General features: G+C 41.7%; 5 protein-coding genes across 17 annotated transcripts; 2 read left to right on the top strand and 3 right to left on the bottom strand.

Annotated features, from left to right (window-relative positions):
- Positions 1–589: 589 nt before the first annotated feature.
- Positions 590–6,338, bottom strand: pafah1b3 (platelet-activating factor acetylhydrolase, isoform Ib, gamma subunit). 4 transcript variants are annotated; one of them, XM_086218134.1, is made up of 6 exons: positions 6,316–6,338; positions 5,694–5,793; positions 5,062–5,151; positions 4,806–4,922; positions 4,546–4,668; positions 590–1,983 (listed from the first exon to the last, which is right to left on the bottom strand). In XM_086218134.1, exons 1-6 carry the CDS (start codon positions 6,321–6,323, stop codon positions 1,723–1,725), a joined length of 699 nt encoding a protein of 232 aa, XP_086074260.1. In that variant the 5' UTR covers positions 6,324–6,338; the 3' UTR covers positions 590–1,722. The 4 variants fall into 4 exon arrangements, with proteins under 4 accessions (XP_086074260.1, XP_086074262.1, XP_086074259.1 ...); XM_086218136.1 differs by having other exon boundaries at positions 6,281–6,318; XM_086218133.1 differs by lacking the exon at positions 6,316–6,338 and adding an exon at positions 6,076–6,134.
- Positions 5,634–10,718, top strand: prr19 (proline rich 19). 7 transcript variants are annotated; one of them, XM_086218129.1, is made up of 6 exons: positions 6,408–6,451; positions 6,533–6,670; positions 6,766–6,835; positions 7,658–8,946; positions 9,314–9,447; positions 9,564–10,718. In XM_086218129.1, the coding sequence occupies exons 4-6, from the start codon at positions 7,755–7,757 to the stop codon at positions 10,179–10,181; spliced, it is 1,944 nt and encodes a 647-aa protein (XP_086074255.1). In that variant the 5' UTR covers positions 6,408–6,451; positions 6,533–6,670; positions 6,766–6,835; positions 7,658–7,754; the 3' UTR covers positions 10,182–10,718. The 7 variants fall into 7 exon arrangements, with proteins under 7 accessions (XP_086074257.1, XP_086074258.1, XP_086074254.1 ...); XM_086218131.1 differs by lacking the exons at positions 6,408–6,451; positions 6,533–6,670 and adding an exon at positions 5,634–5,808; XM_086218128.1 differs by having other exon boundaries at positions 6,377–6,616; positions 6,725–6,835.
- tlr21 (toll-like receptor 21) lies at positions 10,440–15,589 on the bottom strand. 2 transcript variants are annotated; one of them, XM_086218124.1, is made up of 4 exons: positions 15,558–15,589; positions 15,342–15,381; positions 14,734–14,815; positions 10,440–14,100 (listed from the first exon to the last, which is right to left on the bottom strand). In XM_086218124.1, the coding sequence occupies exon 4, from the start codon at positions 13,995–13,997 to the stop codon at positions 11,061–11,063; it is 2,937 nt and encodes a 978-aa protein (XP_086074250.1). In that variant the 5' UTR covers positions 13,998–14,100; positions 14,734–14,815; positions 15,342–15,381; positions 15,558–15,589; the 3' UTR covers positions 10,440–11,060. The 2 variants fall into 2 exon arrangements, with proteins under 2 accessions (XP_086074250.1, XP_086074251.1); XM_086218125.1 differs by lacking the exons at positions 15,342–15,381; positions 15,558–15,589 and having other exon boundaries at positions 14,734–15,224.
- Positions 15,590–16,171: 582 nt separating this feature from the next.
- On the bottom strand, positions 16,172–17,037 carry cnfn (cornifelin). The gene is made up of 4 exons (XM_086217137.1): positions 16,942–17,037; positions 16,676–16,801; positions 16,447–16,583; positions 16,172–16,306 (listed from the first exon to the last, which is right to left on the bottom strand). The coding sequence occupies exons 2-4, from the start codon at positions 16,797–16,799 to the stop codon at positions 16,217–16,219; spliced, it is 351 nt and encodes a 116-aa protein (XP_086073263.1). The 5' UTR covers positions 16,800–16,801; positions 16,942–17,037; the 3' UTR covers positions 16,172–16,216.
- A 2,446-nt stretch (positions 17,038–19,483) lies between these two features.
- On the top strand, positions 19,484–22,395 carry cxcr3.2 (chemokine (C-X-C motif) receptor 3, tandem duplicate 2). Of its 3 annotated transcripts, none has more exons than XM_086217134.1 (4): positions 19,484–19,522; positions 20,065–20,152; positions 20,448–20,509; positions 20,885–22,395. In XM_086217134.1, the coding sequence occupies exons 3-4, from the start codon at positions 20,477–20,479 to the stop codon at positions 21,983–21,985; spliced, it is 1,134 nt and encodes a 377-aa protein (XP_086073260.1). In that variant the 5' UTR covers positions 19,484–19,522; positions 20,065–20,152; positions 20,448–20,476; the 3' UTR covers positions 21,986–22,395. The 3 variants fall into 3 exon arrangements, with proteins under 3 accessions (XP_086073260.1, XP_086073262.1, XP_086073261.1); XM_086217136.1 differs by having other exon boundaries at positions 19,489–19,522; positions 20,090–20,152; XM_086217135.1 differs by lacking the exon at positions 19,484–19,522 and having other exon boundaries at positions 19,649–20,152.
- Positions 22,396–22,778: the final 383 nt, after the last annotated feature.

The following is a 22,778-nucleotide window of genomic DNA, read 5'->3' as shown; positions in this document are numbered from 1 at the left end:
TATTTGTGTATATATATATATATATATATATATATATATATATATATAGATAGTATATACATATATAGTATATACATACACACACACACACACTGGCCACTTTATTAGGTCCTTTGTGGCATTGATTCAACAAGGTACTGGAAACATTCCTCAGAGAGTTTTACTACTTTACTTTTTTTATTCTTGCTCTATCTATGAAGTTATATCTTCCAGTTCATAAAAGACAAGGTGATTTTCTGCTTTGTATGGTTTCCAATCGTTATGAAGGCTTCCCACTATTAGATCTGACAGGATGAGATCAATAATATACAGGCAAGACTTGTAAGTACAGTATGTGTTACAGCGCTGTGTGTGATAGAAGAAGTGAGTTTTGACCAGGCTTGATAAAGAGCAAAGAGGAAAGCTGGACTTGTTCCACAAACGAGGTTCCCTGCATTCACACGCCTGAAATGTAAACAAGGCAACCAAAAGAAGTAAACCTCAAGGTGATGTACTCAGAGTGCAGCGTGTGCACCATGACTTATCCTAGTGGACGGTGATCTGAAATGCCATTCTTGGTATAAGCACACAAATTACACAAACCACACCATGCTGTTTTCACATTTAATGGAGTCTTTCATCACTTACAGAATCAGCCACCCTGAAGCAATTGAGATGCTCAGAAGCATTTTAAATGGTCCCAGCATTATGTCGTGTGATCCTGAAGCAAAGCACCAATACAGGAGACGCATCCCTACACAAATAGAACGGTGAGAAAGTGCAAGAAAACAAAGCCTCTCGTGTCAAGGTCTGTTGCTATTACAATAACAGAGGCAAGAGCATTCAACGGTGTAATAACAGGAAACATGATAATAAAAAAAAGTAGACTGATAGTTTAACCATGTTTAGACAAAATCAAAACATTTGGTTATTGAAGACACATTTACAAATCATAAGTGAAACAGAGCTATTGCCAAACAAATGTAACTCATGGAATTAAAGCTAGTAAGGGCAGTTGTATCTTTTTGAAACCCAGACGTATCCTGGCACCTACGGAGCCAGAGTATTTTTTCAAACCCGTTTACACTCTGAAAATTTCCAACAGCCTGAGCCACAAAATGTGTTTTGTCACAGAGGGTTTTTCCTTCAGCTATTCTGAAACTGATATTCTAAGGAAAATCAGTGTTTTGATCGACACCTGCAGCTGCTCACTGACAGCAAAAGAACTGTTGGTTTGACTTCAAAATTCAGGGATCTTCATGGATAACCAGCGCGGACACACTGAGGTAATAGCACATACAGAATTCAAGCAGACGCTAATGTTTCAGCAGGCAGTGTGTGTCAGTTGCCACCTCTTTGTGACTGTGCTGAGTTCTCATTTTCATATCCCTCAGCAGTATCACATGGCAGAGAAATGATCCTTCTGTGGAAAAACACAAGTGAAAGCTAGAGGTGGACTTGCTTAATAACAGCATCATAGGCGGTCCTTTGTCTGTCTCGGTAACACAACACATTTAATATCTGTAACATAAACACACAAACATGTTATGGTCCCATCATTTGTTACAGTGATCACCAACCCTGGCCATTGAGAGGACTTACACAAATAAAGTTTGAAGCGTTCAACTGTTAGAAATTGATTCTATCCATCATTCGAGGTCTTAATGAGTGAGCAGAGTGTGAAGCTCTCAGGGAACAGGGAGGAGATGTGCTGCAGTAGTGTTAGCTTTGTGCTCTGGTTGCTCAGTTCTCAGCAGGCTTATCAAGCAAGGACTTGAGATGAGCATGCAGGGGTTCGCATACAGCCTGATATCCCTGCGGGGTCAGGTGAAGGTAGTCGTACATGTCCTGGTGGGAGATACTACCATTGGAGTGGACGAAGCCTGGGTCTACATCGAGGAACGAGGCATGAGGGAGGGACGATACAGCCTTCTGGACGAGCTGGTTCACCTTCGCGTTTCGATCCCTCAAAGGGTTTGGTGATTTACCTCTGGGCAAAATACCCTGCAAAACAGATGTGTGCATGTTACTGATGGAAAATGTGGACCAGCATATGGGATTTTGGATAGTACCACTTCACGAAGCAGCCTTTGTCACTCAGCCCCCAAAGCCGTGGAACACAATACCGGTAGAGATCAGGGAAGCTGGCTCGCTAGGAGTTTTCCGAGGAAAGCTCAACCGTGATCTCTCTGCTTGCTTTGTGCCAGTCTTTTGCTGCTTTTTTTAAATGTTATTCTTTTGCCTCTATTTAAATTTCCAAATGTCTACTGGCTTTTATATTCTTTTTGATGTGCCATTTTAATATGATTTAATTTGCATTTTTTTAATTTGATTGAAAAATATTTTGTGCTGCATTTTTTGTATGAAAGGTACAATACAAATAAAGAATATTACCATTATTATGATAATAAGCAGTACTAGCAGTAGTGGCAGTATTAAAGGTGTTAAGATGATGACTGCTGAGCAGTAACATGGTCACCGCCCAGGAAATGCACTCCTCTGCTGTCAGATTAAGGACAAGTGATTAACAACCTAGTCACCACCCATTTACACCAACAAAGTGATAAAGTGAAGATTGTTTGTATCAAACTACCACGGTCGCTCGAGGCACTGATTTTAGATTAGAGATTAGATTAGATAGAAATGTACTGATCCTTTGGGCAGAGCCCTCAAGAAACTCAGGTTCCAGTCGCAGCACAGACACATACATCCAAGAAACCCCCCCTAGAAATACAAAAATCAATACATAATAAACTACTAGCCAGAAGCGAGCCAAAGGCTACAAGCTAAAGGAGGATTTTTATTTGTGCACTGGGGCAAGTACATTTCTTCCGTTTCACTACAATGGCTGCCACCTTGAGGGACATCAAAGAGCTCTCAAAACCAGTCTTAAACTGTTAAATTCTGAGTTCAGCGAGCGTTCTGTGTATTCTGACGCCTCAGTTTCTCATGAACAAACTCTTAAAAAAAATTATATATATATATATATATATATATATATATATATATATATATATATATATATATATATATATATATATATATATATATATATATATATATATATATATATATATATCAAGAGATGTTCCCTGAAAGGAGACGTAACACTCTCACCTCCAGGTCAGCTGACAACACGTCTGATGGCTAAGCCTGACTTAAAATAGAGCAAGCTCACCTTAAACCTGGAATTAACAGGCCTCCTGAGGGATCAGATCAAAGCAGCAGCACACTCTGATACGGATGTGAACAAAATCAGGATGAACTGACCAAACACACACACCCACAACTGCAGGTGGTCTTAAAGTAACAAGTTTATGAATTGACAAGATAACGTGCTGCTCTTAAAGAGCCAAACCGCCCAAGGCCCGATGCACCCCTTATATAAAGGCTTTTCAAATGAACAATACATATTTCTGCTTGAACAGAGGACATCAGCTAATGAAGTGGTCCGATTAGGCCCAGACCACCTCTGAATCTGGTCACAGTGATTGGAGCTCGATGTGTCCTGAGTGACTTCACACCTACAGGGTGCATCTCAATGCAGGTCTGAACAGATCCTGTTAATGTCTTATATCGAACTAACAGGTGTTGGATGCAGGATGCAGGGTTACTTGTGGTCCCTAGAGTTTCTAAAAGCAGAATGAGAGCCTTCAGCTATCAGGCTCCCCTCCTGTGGAACCGTCTCTCAGTTTCAGTCTGGGATGCAGACACCCTCTCTACCTTTAAGAGCAGGCTTAAGACCTTCCTTTTTGATCAGGCTTATAGTTAGAGCTGCTTAGGCTGGCCCTTAGATATGCTGCTATAGGTTTACACTGCTGGGGGATCTCCCATGGTGCACTGGGCTTCTCTCTCCTCCTCACTTTCCTCCTATATGTGTCATACATAAATCCTACTCATATGTGTTACTAACTTGTCTTCTTCTCTGGAGCCTTCAGGCTCCCCTCATCCCAGATCCTGGGTGCTGCTGGAGGAGGCTGCAGATGTGAAGAGGCTCAAGCTGCCACCTGTAGCTCCACCTGCTCACATCCCCATCTGTCCATCAGTCTCTTCTCTTTATCTCTGTCCCTCTCTTTCCTTCTGTACTGTATATCTGTTGTCCTCCATTATCTGTCTTTGTCTCTGCCCCGCTCTCCTGCTCACTTTCCTCCCAACCAGTCAAAGCAGAGGGCTGTCCCCATTGATCCTGGATCTGCTCCACATTCCTGCCTGTTAAAAGGAAGGTTTTCCTTGCAACTGTTGCAGGATGTGCTTGCTGATGGAGATTGTTGGGTGTAAATTCATTGAAGGAGTGTGATGCTAGACCTGCTCTACTTGTAAAGTGTCATGAGATAGCTTTTGTTGTGATTTGGTGCCATACAAATAAAAATAGACCTAATATGAGGCTCATCGCTCCATATCACACAAAAACCCTGCAGTGAGTTAAGAATACAGCTTAAATATGTCACGTGGTTGTCATAGTTTTTTAGTTCGACGTTTCAATTAACTTCATAAGTTGTTGTCAACTGGCAGCCAGATGAGTAGATTAACACGTCCTTTAATGAAGGAATGCATCAGGATACTCACAAGTACAAGCGTGTGGGAATTGGGGAGCTTGTTCTTGATGACCTGGACAATATTCATGATCCCTCCACAGATTTGCTCAGCGGTGTGACCATGATTGTTGGTCCCAACCCACAGCACCACAACCTTCAAAAGAATAGAAAAGATGACACAACTAAACCAATGCCGTTGATTTTAGCGGTCTATATTCTTTCATTGAGGATCTGTCCTCTGTTTTACTGCACAAGAACATGTCCTCTATGTTGGTTGGTGGTAATATAGACCTTTGGGCTGATGTTGTCCAGTTCACCATTGCTCAGTCTCCACAGCACATGCTGTGTTGCGTCGCCACCCACCCCAAAATTCAGGGCATGGAGGGGGGAGAACAGTTGCCGCCATACCTGTAAGCAAGCCACAACTATGTGAAAACTAAGTTTACACAATGTGAAAAACAAAGCTTTTATGTTTCTGAGAGAATTAAAAGATTTGAGGCACTGTAGTACACAGAACAAGGCCCATGGAACACATGATCTGTCTTACTCCAAACTGGTGCATGAGCTGAACAAGTGAGTCTCCAACAAAAAGAACATCTGGTTCTTTGTCTTTGCTGTCAGACAAAAAGCGGTTGTGCTGCAGAAACACAAATATACTGTTAGTAATATTTTTCGTGCAGTTCCAATGTGCAGCTTCAAGGGCAAAACTTCAATGGGAGGCATGCAAGGTGAACAGTCCAAAGCAATCTGAACAATGCAGACAGTACAAAAAGGTACCTTGCCATAATTTTTTGTTCTATATTGTTTCAAAATGGAAACTGGTCATTGCTTGAATTCTAGACAGTTTGATCAATTGATAAAGTGGCAATCGTTACACGCCCATTCATCAGATAAGAAGTGTGTTCAGCTGTGCAAGGAGGAGTCACCCAACGGCATCTTAGATGAATTAACATTACAGCCAATTTGTTTCAGAAATGTAAATTGAATAAAATACTGGCTGATCTGTTTAACTAAGACCATTTTTCACCTGAGGCCTTCCTTTAACATCCCTATACATCTTCACTATTGAGGTCCTAAATACACAAAACAAAGCAGACAAGTATAACATATATACATTTCCGGTGTCAACCACAAGGACTAAGTCGTGTTTAAAAAAGAAAAACAGGATTTGTCACACACCAGAGACATCCATCGTCCGTCTCCCTGCACGTCCTCACAAGGAGTGGGTGTGGCGGCTGGATTTGGCTCTTCTGCGCTCATGTCTTGGCTTTTATCTGCACTGAAAAGCAATCACGTATGTTTGGGTTTTTTTTGTATTTCTACAAATTATACCACCCGATATATCCAGAGGTTACAGCATCATTGCTAGCTAAGCTGATAGAATTAGCTGAAGTGGCTACTAGCCTTAGAGACACAAGACTGGTGGAGTTTAAGAGAGATAACCGTGACCCACTGGTAACAGATAAACGTACTATTATGCAACCCTTTCTTGTGCAACAAATATATAAAAATACAATTTATAAATTCGTGGTAATTAGATATATTATTTAATATAAGCTACCATGAAATCAAACTGTCGTCATCTCCCAAATCAGTTTCAGGAAGTGAATTTTCACTATGGTTGACTGTACCACCGCTCTCAACGGCTAGCAAAACATGTGTTTTCATGTGTATCACGTTTTTACTATCCTTTATCCTAATGACGTGTTAAGAATCGTAATTCTATGGTACAGGAATTTCAAAAAATATAATCAAGATCTGTTCACCTGAGGGAAAAATATAAAATCTCAAAGCGATTCACCTCCTCATCTGCTTAAGTGGATTCACCCTCCACTTCCGGGTTAGTGAGGGTAGTTGCTGCGCAAACAAATCCCATTTGGCACGTTCGTAAGAAGTCAATTGTTAACGGTGGCGCAAAATGACCATAGTAACGTTTGGTAATCAGAGGTGTTAATTCATGATTTTAGGTCTGTGTGAAATTGTTTACTACGTGAGATTTAACGCTTGTCTCACATTAGGTGTGCCTTACATTGGAGTAAATTTGGGTAATTCTGAGCGGCTTCGGCTGCAGTTTATCACAGGTGTTCACCGTGCACCTGTTGGTAATTATCTGGCTAGCTAACAGTTGGAGCTACATGAACTGGATTCATTTCAAAGTTAGGTGTCTATGACTACATAATAACTGTGTTGTGTTCATCTTAATCTTTCAGATGAACAGGAAGACTTGATTTACATGGTGTATATTTTCCAGGTACAGAGGTGCCCCGTTTTCAGACAAGTTGTTCTCAAAAATGCAATCTGTCCTCAGAACCACGTTAAATGTAAGTCTTTAATCTAGGCAAGCACAAGATACAGTATTAGATGATATTGATATAGTAGAAGTTTTGTTTTTTTACATTTCCCAACAACCTGTATCTGAAATTGTGTATGATGTTGCACACACACACATTAATAATTCATATATTATTAATAAGATAATTGTGATTAGTTTCTTGTGAATTTCAAATGTAAGCTCCGGTAATAAAAGTGAATGTGGAATGAAAGAATCAGAATTTTTTTTTTTTTAATGGCACAAAAATTGGAAGATACTTGGGCAAATCTGTATGCTTATTATATCTCAGTTTTATCTCTTGTCAAGGCATAGTTTAAGTTGAACTGTGTCATGGTTTCCACAGAATTTTAATCACAGGAGACAAAAATGGAAATTTGTAAAATGCCTGTATATCAACAGTTTACAGTTACCTCAACAGGACACACTCTCCTCTTTCTTAGATAATATCAACATTATTGTGTACATCAAAATTATGGGATGTCGAGCTGACTTCAGGGGTGTCACACCTTGGCAGATGGTCTCCTCCTGGTCTTTTGGGTTTAGGAAGGGTGCCCAGAGTGGGTGGGTCTGGGCGTCACTCTGTGCTCGGTCCTCTGGTTGAGCTGCCAGGGCGCCAGGTGAACTTGTACCACTTCATCACAGCATCATAACTGCTGTGTTTTTGTTTGTATGACATTATGTAATATCCTGTTTTAGGTATGTCATTTTGTATCGTGTCTTTCTTTGCATTAATCGGAAAAGACTGAAATTTTTAAAAAAAAAAGATTGTTTGGCCTGACTGAAAATTACTTTTTTTTTTCATATTTTATAGTACATTACCTGCACCTCACCGAGATGAGAAGATTCATCCTCCCATCGGTTTGCCACAGGCCTGACTGCTGTCCTCGCTCCACAGCATCAAGTTCATCATGAGCCACAAGTGCAGCAGCAAGTCCTCTAATAAGGACTTTAAGACAGCTGAGGACAGGTGCGTTGCACACTGCAAAAGTGTAAACCACTCCAGCAAAGCAGACGGACACAAAGTGAAACGCCTAAGGACCCGTAAAGAAAGGAGTCTCGTGAGAGTCGGAGGGAGAGAATGCTCCGAGTATAAACCGCATCACTGCCACCACCTAAGTAGTAAAGATTTAGCACTGTTCCGTAGCTGCTGTCATAGTAGATGCCATTGTCCTTCAAGGAGAGATGCACCGCCTTCGAATGCTCCTCAGGAGGCCAGCGTCATAACAGAGTCCCGCCTGATTGGACACCACGGCCTCTTCAACCATGAGGTGAAGTCTATTGACATTGAACGCTTGCTAACACAGCAGAGAAAAATGGACAAAGATGGACAGCAAGTAAAAAAATGCAATGACACAACAACAAATCCTCCTTCAACATCCCGCATTCCGTCTCCGTTCGTCGCTATTGAACGTTTTGGTGGCGATACTGATGAGGTTGTTGTACTTGAGAAGAAACCAGACCCGACTACAGAACCCTGTGATGACACTGAGGAGAAGGAGGTGGAAACCTTTCAGGGTTCAGACATCACACCGGGGCAGCGACCGCAGCAACGACTTCATCTGTCATCTGAAAGTAATAAAAGCTCCTTTGGTGGAAAAATTTTGAAAGGTAAGAAGGACATGGCCTGCATGTCTGAGAAGGAAAGCGTGTCACAGATGACTCCTACTTGTGACAAAGCAAATGTGAAGCCTCCGAACAAGAAGCAACAGATGGTTTCCAGTCGTACCCTAAAGTACCAGGCGCTTCCTCTACACCAAACACCAGTGCAAAGCCTCAGCCTAAGTCTAGCTGGGCTCTCCAGGTCAGCAACTGATGGAGCCAGTGACCCCTCTGACAGACAGTACAGAGTACAAAAGGATCAAACGCGTGTTTCTGAGTCTGTCAGTGCAGTGGCAGGCCGACTGTGTCGCAGTCTAGATTTTCCAAACTTGAGAGGGAGAAATCTGCTTGCAGAGAGCCGAGAGGTGCTGCTGAGAACCCTGCAGGAGCGGCATGGGTGTCATCTTCAGGAAAACCTTCTGAAGGTGCAGCAGTACCTCAGCTTCAGTCCTGAATGTCAGAAGCAAACCCTGATGGATGACCCTGAGCTCTGCTCAACAGGTAGACATGTCAGTGCTAGATGTAGAATCCTTCGTTCAGTTGAACTGGTGCGGCGGACATGCTCCTAACGTCCGAATGTATTGCCATGAATGTTTACAGCCACATTCATGAATTTGATGATCTCATTATTTCTACATTACACATTCTGAAGGCTCTTATTGCTCTCATTATAGTAATAATTTGAGTGATAATTGTACCCATACACAACAGCAGCGCTGCGACCCCTCAAACACGGCAGATGAGGATTTATTATACAGCAAATTATAACATACAGAGAACCCCACGTATCCCACCACTGCTAACACCTGGTCCAGCCATATGCTAGGTTGACTTAGTCTTATTCAATTCTGTCTCTGCATTTTTTTAGATGCATTCATCACAGCATGTCAACCCAACCCTGCCCCTCCCTCATGTTGTGATACGCAGACAACCAGAGCTTTCAAAATAAGAGGAAGCAGGCATTTTCTCTGGAAGCCGTCTCAAAACCAAAGATTAGAAGAGGTAAGAATTGTATTTTACACTGTTCTTTTTTTCTTGCCAACCACTTTCACACAAGCCAGCTATTATCTCACCTTAAGATAGCAAAGAAATAACTGAAAATTCTTTGTGCCGTGAAGACTTCAGGATGGTTTATGGGCCCTATGGAGACCTCCAGCAGTCCCCTGGATGAGATCTTTAGATCTCGTTGCTCCCCTCACTTCAGCCTGGACCTCAAGCCTTCATCAGATTCACTTAGTGATCGTTTTTTCTCGCCTTCTCCCACCTCACACTGGGGAGCAAAAGTCTCAACACCTCTGCACTGGGAGAAAGGTTTCAACAGACCAAAACACAAAATGTCAGTCATGTTTGATATGCCCTCTGAGGACTTCTTCATTAGCCACACCAGGCCTGAGAGCGAGAGGAGCGTGCATCAGTGCAGAGACAGGAACATGCAGCACCTCTTCCCTTACCAAACACAGTTAACAGAGCCGAGACACTTTCCACAGGAGGGGAACCCTTTTGAAAATGAAAAGTTTCCTTTCGCTGCTGCTTTCTCTGCACACGTTCCCCGTCACCAGCAGAACAATCGCCATCGTTTTAGCCAGTTCAGTCACGCTGCTTCTTCCCTCAGCTCCCACCACAGCGATATGATGAACTATCCACCATCTCATTTGCTTGAAAAAGGCCCAGCACCAACCCTGTCATCCTTCCCAAGCCCCGAGCACTGGTCCTTTCCTCCTATGAGACTGTATTAGTGTGTGATAAAGCTCTCAACATTTCTCTGGCAACCTCTTCAACAAATCCCATGTCATTCATACCTGTGTAACTTTTTGTTCACTCTCTACGGAAACAAGTTCGTGTGCCCTTCTTTAATTTATAACATGTTATTAAATTTTCCAACGGTTTTTCTTCCAAGGATGACATCTTGTGACAACTTCTCACCAGAGGGCAAAAAAAAAAAAAAAATTATTGAAACTAATTATAAACGAAGAAACAGCAAGGAAACATTTGTGTCTGTAGCAGTTTTAATGTGCAACGTGTATTAGAAGCTGCTGTAATAAAAATTACAAGGTGTGTCAATTTCACGTCAAAGCAAGAAAACGCGTCTTCTGTGAATGTTAGGTCAAACATGAATATATAAAATGAAAGCAAAGATATTAAATGAGATGTTGAAATCACTCTTGTATAAATCGTACATCTCGAAATTCATCACACCACTGACCCTTGGTAATACAAAACAAATATAATATTAAATTACACCTTGTTGAGACTTCAGCTGGTTGGTATTTGCCTCAGTTTTTGGTTAATTAGCTAATTAACTGGCACTTATGTACATTTACACCATGTTTTAACGGATACCAGTAAACCAATGAACTGAATAATCATCTAATGGGTTCCCAAAAATAGGAGCTGATTTCCAGAAATGAAAATATTTTTACAAATATTTTTTTAAAGGCTGCAATTGTTCAAAAAGATTAGTGGGTACTGTGGGGGAAACAAAAACAAAAACTTAATTTTGTCTATGTTTAGATGGACCTATCATTGACTTTCTGTATTTTGTGAGTGTTAAGCTGAAAATTTTGGGAACCCCTGATTTTACAGAGTCCACAGGCCCTAAACAGAATCGTCCAGTTCTAAGGAAGCAAGTAATAGTTTTCATCAGACATGTGAGTCCCAGAATCTCCTGTTTCTTTGCTGTCTGGAGATAAACGATCTTCACTGAGTTCATTTTCCAGTTTACTCCCCGTTCTCATTGCCCGACGTAGTTGATTCCAAAACAGCTCCTGGGCCTCCAGCGGGCTGGTGCAGTCTGTGCCAGGCCACTGGAGGTAGGTCTTCTTCAGCATGACCTTCCTCATGCGGTGATAGGATGACATTTGCCTCTCAGATATGGGCTCCAGGAAGACCAGCAAGAGCACGTCCCGATGCTCATCAAAAAGTCTGTAGCTGGCCAACTGGATTTCCAGAGAACACCACTCACTTTGGAGGAAATTCCTGCTCACAACACAAATAGTTTTACGGCTGCTATAGACAGCGGTGACGATGTTATCCACAATATCTCGACCCAGTTCAAAGTCCCGGTGGTGTAGGCACAGTTTAAAAGAAGATCCATTTCCCTCCATGTTGGGGAGCAGCTGCTTCATCACCCAAGTCTCATCAGAGGAGTTATAAGAAATAAATGCATCGTATTTACAATTTTCTTCCTTCTCTCTGAGTGTGCGCCACTGCTCACCAAACCAGGAGCGAAACACATAATAGCCATATTTCATTTTCCAGTACAGTTTGACATAAATTAAAGGAATGAATGTGAACGCAAAAGTCACAATTGCTGTGCTCAAGAAAAGGTACTCCCCTAGATCTAGGTAACAGACCTTGGTGTCAAAGTTATAGAATTTGGATTTTTCATTGTGTGGACATGGCAGATTGTAAAGATACACCACCTGGACTTTTGGGTTATGTGATGTCCAGTTTTGCAGCAAGATGTTCTGACAGGTGCAGCTTAGAGGAATATTGCGTAAATCCAGATAACGGAGTTTGGGTAAGCTGTCAAGTACGTCTACATCTATGCTTTGCATCACATTTCTGTTAAGCTGCAGAGTGTGTAGCTTTGTCAGATTTCCAAAAACCTCCTTTGAGAAGTTCTGAATGCCTGTATTTTCCACAATCAGTCTAGATACATTCCTTAGATTTTTAAAGACTCCTGGCTGTAGCTGTACAACACCAACGCAGCAGCTCTCCAGTGTCAGGAAGTGTAAACTTTTCAGATCATCAAAGGCGTCAGGAGCCAGATTAGCGATCCGATTGTTGGTGAGGTACAGAGATTCCAATGACTGAAGGCCACGAAAGAAATGGCGTGGTAAAATGGTGAGGCCATAGGGAAGCTGTCCATCCAGTTTTAAATCTAGGAGTGTGCTGAGATTCATGAATGGTGAATTGATATTTTCAGAGAGGAAGCGTATGTTGTTACGCTGTAAATCCAATGTTGTGAGAGTACTCTCAAATACACGATTGAGGGAAGCGTCGATTTCTTTGAGATTATTCCCATCTAGATAGAGTTTGGACAGACTATGAAGTCCATCAAGGCCCGATGGCTGAATATGAGTGATCTTGTTACCTCCAAGGTCCAAAATAGTCAGATTACTCAGATGAAGGAAGGTCCCATTGAAAATGACAGCGATGCGATTGTTGCGTAGGTTAAGGGTTTCCAGGCTGACCAGATCCTCAAATGTGTCATTGAACAGATCAGTCAAGAGATTATTGTCCAAACGGAGCATCGTAAGCCTCGTCAGCTCTTTCAGTGCGCTCCGGTGGAGGAAGGCAATCGTGTTGATGTTTAATCTCAATGTGGTGATTTTTGGAGTGCTATGGAAAGCAAAGGCATTGACTGATAGGATGCGGTTGTAACGAAAGTGCAGTTCTTCCATATTTGGGTAACGAGTGTGGTGTTTTGTACAGTCAGGAAGGTTGGTGATATGGTTGTGCTCGAAAACAAGAATTTTTATATGTCTCTGTTTTCCAAGAAAATCAAGACAAGCTGTTTGTTTCAGATTGTTTCGGGAAAGGTCCAAAACTTCTGTGATTTTAGGACAATAACGCAAAGTCTTGTCTGTTAAATCACTGATGCCATTAAGAGCCAGGTGCATTTTTTTAATAATTTTTGCCTTACTGTTTAATAAAAAGCATAGCCCCATGAGAACACTGTCATTATTTAGACCTGTGCCGGAGAAATCGATGTGACCTGCATGGATGTTGCTGATTTTCAAAAGCTCTGTTACGCTGACGCTGGTTGAACGCAAGCGAAGGTAGTAGAGACGACTCAAGTCCACAGCTTGAAAAGCCAGTGTGGGGAGTCTTGCATTGTCTGATAAATCTAAAATATTAATCCCTCTGAGAAATGATTGTTTACATTCTAATGTAGAAAGATTGTTTTTACATACGTACAACATACTGAGGGATTGGGGTAGTTCAACGTCTGAGTGGCTGAGAGAGGTTAGATTGTTCGAGCAAATATCCAGTACTCTCAGCTTCATTGAGTATGACACAGACTTAGCAATCCTAGAGAAGTTCATTAGAAAGTTTTGCTGCAGTATCAAAGTGTCTAAATTGGAAAGAGTTGAGAAAATTCCCTCAGGGAGCTGCTTTAATTTATTGTGTTTCAGCGAGAGAAGGGTGAGGTTGCACAGGTCATGAAATAGGGAGGGCTTCAGCTCTGTTATGTTGTTAAAGGACAAATTTAGAGACCTAAGTTGAGACAGATTTTGGAAAGCAAATACGTCAATTTGTCTCACGTGGTTACGATCCATAGAGAGGTATTGAAGATTCGGCAAATGAGCAAAACTCCTGTTAGGTATATGCCAAATAGGATTCACTGCAATGGTGAGATTGACGGCAGACAACGGCAGGCCAACCACAAAGTCAGATAGTTTATAATCCTTTCGACGGATGCAATTGAAAGTTTGCCTTTCTGAGTATGGCTCTTCAATGCAGTTCTTAAAGCTGTAACCGGTGATGATTTGAGCAACACTGAGCACAACTGCCACCGTCACCAGCTGATGAGTACGATGCACCATTGTGTCTTCTTTCCAGTCCAGAGAAACAGTCCCTCACATCAGTGTCTTCACTGGTTGCAGATGTTATTTTGGAGTTCTAGTTAGCTGGACGTGGCACAGAAATCTGAGAGCAGAGATGAAGAGATAGCAAAAACAACATGTCGTGAAGTCAAAGTAGAATAAACAATTAAGCAGAGGGCAACAGCAGAGCTTCCCTCTAACTCAGCTTGCAAATGCTTAAACTGCTGATACAAAACCGCCATCACATCTAAGAGGTTTACTTGCATTTTGGATCAATGTAGACATGTTCAGTATAGTTCCCTTTAGAGCTCTGAAATTTCCATTGAAATTTTGTGGAAACTCAACAACAAATTGATTATCTCTACTTTAAACACACCAGTAACAACATTAAGGACATATGAATAAGAGTGGGGTATTCTATGTGTAAGAGAACTCAAGAAACATTAGATGAGCAGACTTAACTGTTTATTTCATACAAAATGGGGAGCCTGTGAGTCTTAAGAACAGAATGAGTCATCAAAAGTTCAAAACGGTTTGTGCAGGAACCAATTGGATGTAAAAAACAAACAAACAAAAAAACAAACAAACAAAAAAACAAAGATTTTTTTCTGGGCTTGTATTTTGTATATAACTAAATAATATATCTTTAGCTTTTGTATCTTTTTTGCTGTTCCAATGATATTGCTAACACATTTGGACTGACTCAAATATTCGTTAAAATATTAATGATTCTTACCAGGTTCAAATTCTAGTTTCTTCAGGTTTCAACTCCAGTTTGAGCGGCAAGCGTCTCATAATCCCCTCCTGAGGTAATGAAACTGAATCAACATCAAGAAATGTTTAGTTCCTCAATTGCAGTGTTTTCATATCCCTTTTCACCACGCCATCTACAGTAGGCCATCAACCCTTCATTTACTTTTCTGGGATGTGCTTTACTTAGACTCTGAAACATACTGGAAAAGCAGGAAAATTTAATATGCTGAGTTGGAAAAATAGGATAATAGAGCGAATAGTGGTATTAGTCAGACATGAAAATAATGATTGAGGCAGCACGGTGATGCAGTGGTCAGCACTGTTGCCTCCTGGCAAGAAGGTTCCGGGTTCGAATCCCGGCTCCATCACGGGATCTTTCTGTGTGGAGTCTCCATGTTCTCCCTGTTCCTGTGTGGGTTCTCTCTGGTACTCAGGCTTCCTCCCACAGTCCAAAGACATCAAGAGGGGACGAGGCTGATTGATACTCTAAATTGACCGTAGGTGTGACTGTGAGTGTGAATGGTTGTTTGTCTCTATGTGTTGGCCCTGAGATGGACTGTTGACCCATCCAGAGTGAACCCTGCCACTCACCTGAAGGCTGCTGGGATAGGCTCCAGCCCCTCCTGCAACCCTTAACAGGATAAGGAGAAGAAAATGGGTAGATGGATGGAAAACAATGATCCATTTCTTTATGATCATAAAAGTCTCTCATAATAAAAACAATCCAGAACTCATCTTTGGAACACACAATCTTCCATGCTAAAGGGAAAAAATAATACTTAAACGAATTCATGTTGACAGCCTTACCTGGTCAAATGAATGCACCTCTTCTCTTCAGAGTGTCCTCTGTAATGAGACAATCTCAGACACACTCCAAATCAAAAAGAGGAAGACAGAAGCAACCTATGCTTTACTTCCCATTTCCTTCATAGAAAATGTTCAAGCTTGAGATTAAAAAAAGGCTAAAGTCAAACATGGTAATTGCAAAGAGTTTTTATTGGGGGAAAAAAGTTGCCCAGCTTATTAACATAAAATACACATTTCATAGAATATTGAAGAAACTCATGATAACATTGTTAACTAATAGAATCAATTTGAAATTATTTATGGAAGCAAACCAGTCAAAAAAATACGCAAAATGAATAATGTGTAAAATGCCATAAATGTATTTATGTATATTTTTTTTTACCATATTGTAAACGTCATTGCTGCTGAAAATCTCAGCACGTCATTCTTCTTCTCCAACCTTATAAGTTGCATTAAGAGGATTTTTATCACAGAGAGTCGCTCTTTAGCCTGTTATGAAAATCTGTTCATGGTAGAATTTCAGACCTATTGAATTCTTGATCCCGGCTGCAGATCTCTCCAGCAGTAACATGCTTTGCAACAACATTATTTAAACGCGTAAGTGATGTTTTCTTGCTCCCTTCTTTTCACTTTTCTTTAAAATTAATTGTTTTTCATCCTTATCCTCGCATCTTTTGCTCCCGTGCCATTTGACAAATTCCACAAGGAGACAGGCAGGCCATGACAACCCAGTCGTCAAATACAGAGCCCTGGTAAAAGCACACACACGAGGTCAAACCATTATCTATTCACAGTTCCGTTTTCAGGGTTCTATATTTCACTATTACTCCAAAATAGAGCTGCATTTTTTTACCACAAAATTAGCCTTAAACATATAGAACGCACTTACACTTATGTGGTATCGGCTGCGCATGCTTGTCCTTAAAGCAGTCATGGCTCCAGGAAGCAAAGGCAGGCAGCAGCATTCCCCGCTATCCTGTGCCACCTTACACTCCAGGATACATGGCACAAATGTTCCACAAAGACCTGGACGTCAGAGACATAATTGTCATATATTAGTTTTCTACCAAAAGGTGACAAATTTCTGCTTGAGTTGAAAAACACATGAAAACACGTACAGATGCCGCAGTCCTCACAGCAGTCGAGTACATTTGAACTCCAGTCTGATAATCCAGAGGACACCGTGTACTGCGTGACGGAGACCTGAGGCTGTGAGCTGATCACGTTTGGCTGGAATGCCATGGCTGCCAGCAGAAGAAGAAATGTAAATGTTAAAAATAAAAAAGATAAATTCTTTACTCAAATGTTCAGGTTCAGTTAAGCGTCCATGCCATCGGTGCTTTAGTAGTCTTGACAATGAAAGCTTGGAGAAACTCTGCCTCACCTCCTGAAGTTTGTCTATGGCTCCTGCAAGGAGGTGGTTCAACTTTGGTGATGGTGGGTAATGACCACAGCTATTATACCCCTTGTGACATCACTGGTCCACAGGAACCTGACCGCCACACTGATATGACACATAAACAATGACCATTAGGCAGAAGCAAACAATACAAATGTTTGATTTGGGGGCGTAATACACCCTTCAAAAACAGTTTTTACACCATGACGTGTTTTACATCAGCAAACAATAACTGAAGAACAAAGTAGTTATTTTGCCCATGTTTGTATTTCAACAAATTATGCCACAGGTTTACTATGAGTGCAGGTGTGGTGTGTGTACACATTGTGTGCCCAACTCTGTCAATGGTGAAAAAAGAGAAAGAAGCAATCTGATTCTCAGGTTGACTTTGAAAATAAGTTTCACTCTTCCTCTGCAATCCATCATTTTATGTTGGCGCATATATAACACAAGGAGCTTTCTGTACAGAACCAGTGGATGTGAATAAACACATGCGTGTAACCTGAGAGGAGGCTTGCAGGTTCTTGATGGCTGTGCTTCATGAAGGAATATGAATGTTACTGCAGAAGTTTGGCGACTCAATTGTAGCGTGCTAGGATGCCATGGGCAACCAATCAGAACATAGATGTCCTCTGCAATAAACAAACCTGGTGTGTAAGGGCATGTTTCCACTGACTCCAACACGGTACTAACTGTTACCATTTTGGTCCCTGCTTCGCTGTGGTTCCAAGCGACTCGAGTGAGGACTAAAATGTGACATTAACACTTAGCAGGGTGCTGATTGAGTAACTTAACCACTTATGTTGTCTACTTCTTATCATCTTGGCCCTGGCGGAGTACTAATAGATTGCTTGGTAAAGTCTTTTATACTTTCTTGGGTGTCCTGTTTCACCTCTTGAAGCCTTGCCTGACTTTCGTCCCTTACTTTTAGTTTAAGCAAAAACCACTGACTGATTAACAGGCATAACGCTGCCTCCATGTCATCCATTGTTGTTGTGTTGCTCACAATAAAGCCAGGGAACTCTCAGCCAGTGAGTCCACCCACGCTGGCATGGTACCCAGTGCAAGTATAAACACACCCATACCAAGCTGTACCAACCACCCCACCCCACCTGAGCCGAAGTGAGCAAGTGGAAACACGCCCTAAGTTGTTCCCGCCCTGTTTCATGTATCGAGAGACCACATGGTGGTGACATTATTGTTTGGCTGCCACTCCCTGTGTGAACGTAGCCACAGGTCCGTCATGGCACCCTGATTCGCTGCCTCCTGTTTTAAATCTTAGCTCTGATTATATTGCAAATAGTATGTGTAATTCAGCGAACACAAATGATCGACTCGCATCAAATCCATCCATTTTCTTCCGCTTATTCCTGTTAAGGGTCGCGGGGTGCTAGAGCCTATCCCAGTGGCTTTTGGTTGTGAGGTGGGGTTCACTCTGGACAGGTCACCAGTCCATCACAAAGCCAACACACATAGACAGACAACCATTCATACTCACAGTCACACCTATGGTCAATTTAGAGTATCAATCAGCCTCGTCCCCTCTTGAGGTCTTTGGACGGTGGGAAGAAGCCTGAGTACCAGGAGAGAACCCACACAGGCACAGGGACACAGAAAGACACTCCACACAGAAAGAAAAGTCCCATGCTCTAGCCGGGACTCGAACCCGGACCCGTCTTGCAACAGTGCTAACCACAGCACCACCCTACCCATAATGGAGTTTGTTAAAAGTACCCTTAAATGAGAACACTTTAAAACAACTTGATAGTACTCAAGTGACTGCACTTACTTTACTTTAGGCCTTTGTGTGGCTTCTATTTCACCCTTTACAGGCAACTCAATTGGTGCAGGAGTAAAATAAACTATCGTGAAGTTGTGCAATAACATAATTTACCAGTAGCCACCCCCCCCCCCCCCCCCCCACGGGACAGACGGAATTGCACGATTGTTCAGTTCCTCACATATTTAATTTTTTTCTCTCTGTGTATCGTGTTGCTGTCTGTTTTAATTTGTGGAAGTATGGAAACACTTTGAGTCACCACAGCTGTACTTCTTGAGTCTGAGTCTGCGACTGTTTGTCTGCGGCCCCTAACCAGCGAATAAACGTGCTTTGTTGTTGTTTCATCTCAAAACTCCTTCACAAGCTTTATTTAAACCATTAATTACCTAACTATGAGTTATAGTGGGGACAGAATATTGACTATAAAGGATATTTTTTACTCTACTGCAATGTTTTCTCACATCAGCCTTCTGAAAGTGGTTCCTTTTTTTTTGACTGAATGTTTTTAATATGCTCAAACTATTATGAAATGACAGTGATTCTATCAACATTTGAACGTATAAAAATACTGAACTTGCTTTAAAGAGCGTCCTCACAGATACCCTCCTTGGTATCCGTTAGCATCACTCGTATAAGCGCTCAGATAATTTGCGCATACATCTATAAAAGACATGTGAGTTCATTTCCTGTTTTGCACCTCTTAACCGGTCTTATCTTCTTTAGTATTCAGTGTGTCCTACATCCCCTCCTCAGTTTGTATCTCAGCATCTTAACAGATCTCAAGGGGTAAGTTACTCAAGTTCCTGCATAGAATGCTGTCCTATTTCAAAGAAATGTTTGAACTTTCTCCATTGGCAAATTATTTTAGTTCTTGTAAGAACAAACCAAATCTTTTTAAGATGTATTTCTGCTTGTATTAAATTTTTAAAAAAATCTTTTTAGTAATTAGACTTTGTTTTTTGTTGTGCACTGCATGTAAAAAATGGAGTTTTCATCCAGCTAATGTTTTTTGTGCCAGTGTTAAAATTAATTCGGTGTTTAATAGAGATCAGTTTAAAGACTGTTTTAGTTTTTATCCGCATTAAAGCATTTCATATTTTGACATATTGAGTTTTTGAAAATGTGAAGAGTGGAGCACAGCCAAAACAACTGGAGGTAAAATAGAAAGTTAAGATTATTAAGATCTCAGCAGAGGGGAATTAATGAGCGTGCAACTTTCGGAGGTTTGTAAAATTTGTTACGTTCAAATGAATGTCCTCATCGAGTTTTTACAACAGCCGACTGTATCAAAACAAAAACTGCATAGTGACGACTAAAATTCCTGACAGCCCAGCACTTTCACTTCTGCTCCAGAGTGGAGGAGTGTTCCCACAGTGTGTGTTCCTGCTTAATATTGTACGCACGTAAACAACCTAGGTAAGTTTCCATACATAGCACTCAAGTCATGCACTCTGTCTGCTATAGATTTATATACGTCTGCATATTTTTTCTTCTTCTTTTTCACAAATATATGACACAATTTCCATGAGCAACTCATCAACTCCTGCTACATCTGTGTTTGCATCTGTCTCACACCAGAGGATTCGGTTCCTGAAACAACGACTTCTTCTTTCTCATCCTCCCTCCTCTGAATGAGTGTAGCAAAGATAGACGGGGAAAAGGGATGTTTAGTAGATGTGTTTCTGAGGAGAACGTGCTCTATTCATTTCAGGTGCTCTGCTGCTTCCTTGTTTTACAAGCATGGATCAGGTCATGACAACCACAGAGAACTGGGTGAGTGGATCTTTTTGGATTCTAAGTACTTTATCAGATTCTTACAGTTTAACTTGGTCACGGCAAATTTTCTATCGTATCCTCAAGGGGATATTAACTTTGCAATAAAAAAACATATATTACTCACACACGATATAAATGAAAAAGTAAATAAAATCACATAAGAGACTACTGATGATGAGAGGGTTGGATTGTGGTGATCAAGGAATAGAATCAGACAACTAAGAGTAAATCTATTGATATTTAAGTATTTAGAACATCCCTAAACTCATTTTGTGGATCTTTCATTTCAAAAAATATCTCCAAAGAAGTTCTTGGGAAATGCTTGGATTCATCTGTTTCAAATATTTCACAGAATTATTTTTTCTCTTTCAGGAATATGATTATGATGACAATTACACCTCATCCCCTGAAACCAGCAGGACACACGCAGCCCCGTGCCTGCAGGAGGATATCTACAGTTTTGCACAGAAGTATTCCCCTGTTGTCTACAGCCTGGTGTTCATCCTGGCTTTGGTGGGCAACGTGCTGGTGCTGTGTGTGATCCGGCGTTACCGAAACTCTCAGAGCGGTGGTGCCTGTGCATTCTCTCTGACCGACACCTTCCTCCTTCACCTGGCTATTTCTGACCTCCTGCTGGCCTTCACCCTGCCCCTCTTTGTGGTGCAGTGGGCTCATCAGTGGGTATTCGGTTTGGCATTTTGCAAGATCTCTGGTGCTCTTTTCTCTCTGAACCGCTACAGTGGGATCCTCTTCCTGGCTTGCATCAGCTTTGACCGATACTTGGCTATAGTTCATGCTGTCAGCTCCAGCTGGAAACGCAACACCTGCCATGCTCAGATTGCCTGCACCCTCATCTGGGTGGGTTGCCTGGGCCTTGGGGCAGTGGATATTTACTTCAAACAGGTTGAGAAGGCAACCACTGTGGGACCAAACGCACCACTGCTGTGCCAGTTATGGTTCATGCAGAACGCCACCCAGTGGCAGGTGGGGCTGCAGCTAGTGAGTGTGGTCCTAGGCTTTGGGTTGCCCCTGATGATAATGCTCTACTGCTACATCCGGATCTTCAGGTCACTGTGCAATGCCACCCGCCGTCAAAAGCGCAAGTCTCTCCGCCTGATCATCTCCCTGGTGTCTGTGTTTGTCATCTGCTGGGCACCATACAACTGCTTCCAGCTTGCAGACAGCCTGCACAGGCTGGGAGTGGTGACCGGAGGTTGCCAGTTCAACCGTGTGGTGGACATTGGGACTGTGATCACTGAAAGCTTGGGGCTGTCTCACTGTGCCCTGAACCCTCTGCTGTACGGCTTTGTGGGGGTAAAGTTCAGGAGGGAGCTGGTGAGAATGTTTAAAGGGCTGCTGGGACAGAGAGGCTTGCTGGGAATGGAGGGATGGAGGGAGAGGAGACTGAGGAAAACAACAGGCTCCTTCAGCTCTGCAGAAAGTGAAAACACCTCTTACTCCGTCATGGTGTAAAGGGACCGGGACAAATACGAAATATCTCATTTGCTTATGCTGCCACATAACTTTTGTTGTAATCTATGTGTAGAATATTGTGAAACAACCAGATTTCTTCTAACTTGAGTTCTAGAGAAGCTTATTCAGCACATAAAATGTAGCCTGTTGTGTCAAATGTTGGATACAAGTCATGTCCTCCACTCTCAGATATTTTTGACCAAAAATAGCTAATGAAAAGATATAAAAAGTTGGCTCGTACAAACTGTGCTGCCAATTTTTTTGAATTTTCTTTATTCACATACAGTTGTTCTATCAGCAGAGTTCTCACTATTATTCACAATGATACACAAAAATGGAAGAGAAGATGACAAATTTATCATTTTTGTACAGCTTTGATATGAATAAGTGTTTGTATAATAAATATCCATCCATCCATTTTCTATACTGCTTATCTGTTAAGGGCCGTGTATCTGTGTGTGTGTGTGTGTGGTGGGGGGGGGCTGTTGACACTGGGTGAGAGGCAGGAGCAATCAAGGGTTCAGTATCTTGCTCAATGATACTTCAACATGGTCATCTGGGAAGTGAGGATCGTACCAGCCACCCTTCGGACCCTCTACCACAGAACCATGCCGCCCCTGTGCAATAAATATTTTTTCTAATGAATTCAAACTGTCCTATCAGTTGTACGTCGACAGTTCTGCTTCTGTCTGTGTATTAATTCAGCTTCATGGTGGAACCCTGGTCTGGTTCCGATACTAAAATACTAGAGTTGCAGATCCAAATCAGTAAAGATGATTTATTCCCAGAGGAA

Source organism: Aulostomus chinensis, chromosome 11, assembly GCF_037954235.1.
Source record: "Aulostomus chinensis isolate RoL2024-O1b breed Wild chromosome 11, RoL_Achi_v1.0, whole genome shotgun sequence".
In the NCBI taxonomy this organism is placed as follows: domain Eukaryota; kingdom Metazoa; phylum Chordata; class Actinopteri; order Syngnathiformes; family Aulostomidae; genus Aulostomus; species Aulostomus chinensis.
The sequence above is the reverse complement of the archived record's forward strand: the minus strand, read 5'-3'. Positions and strand labels throughout refer to the sequence as shown.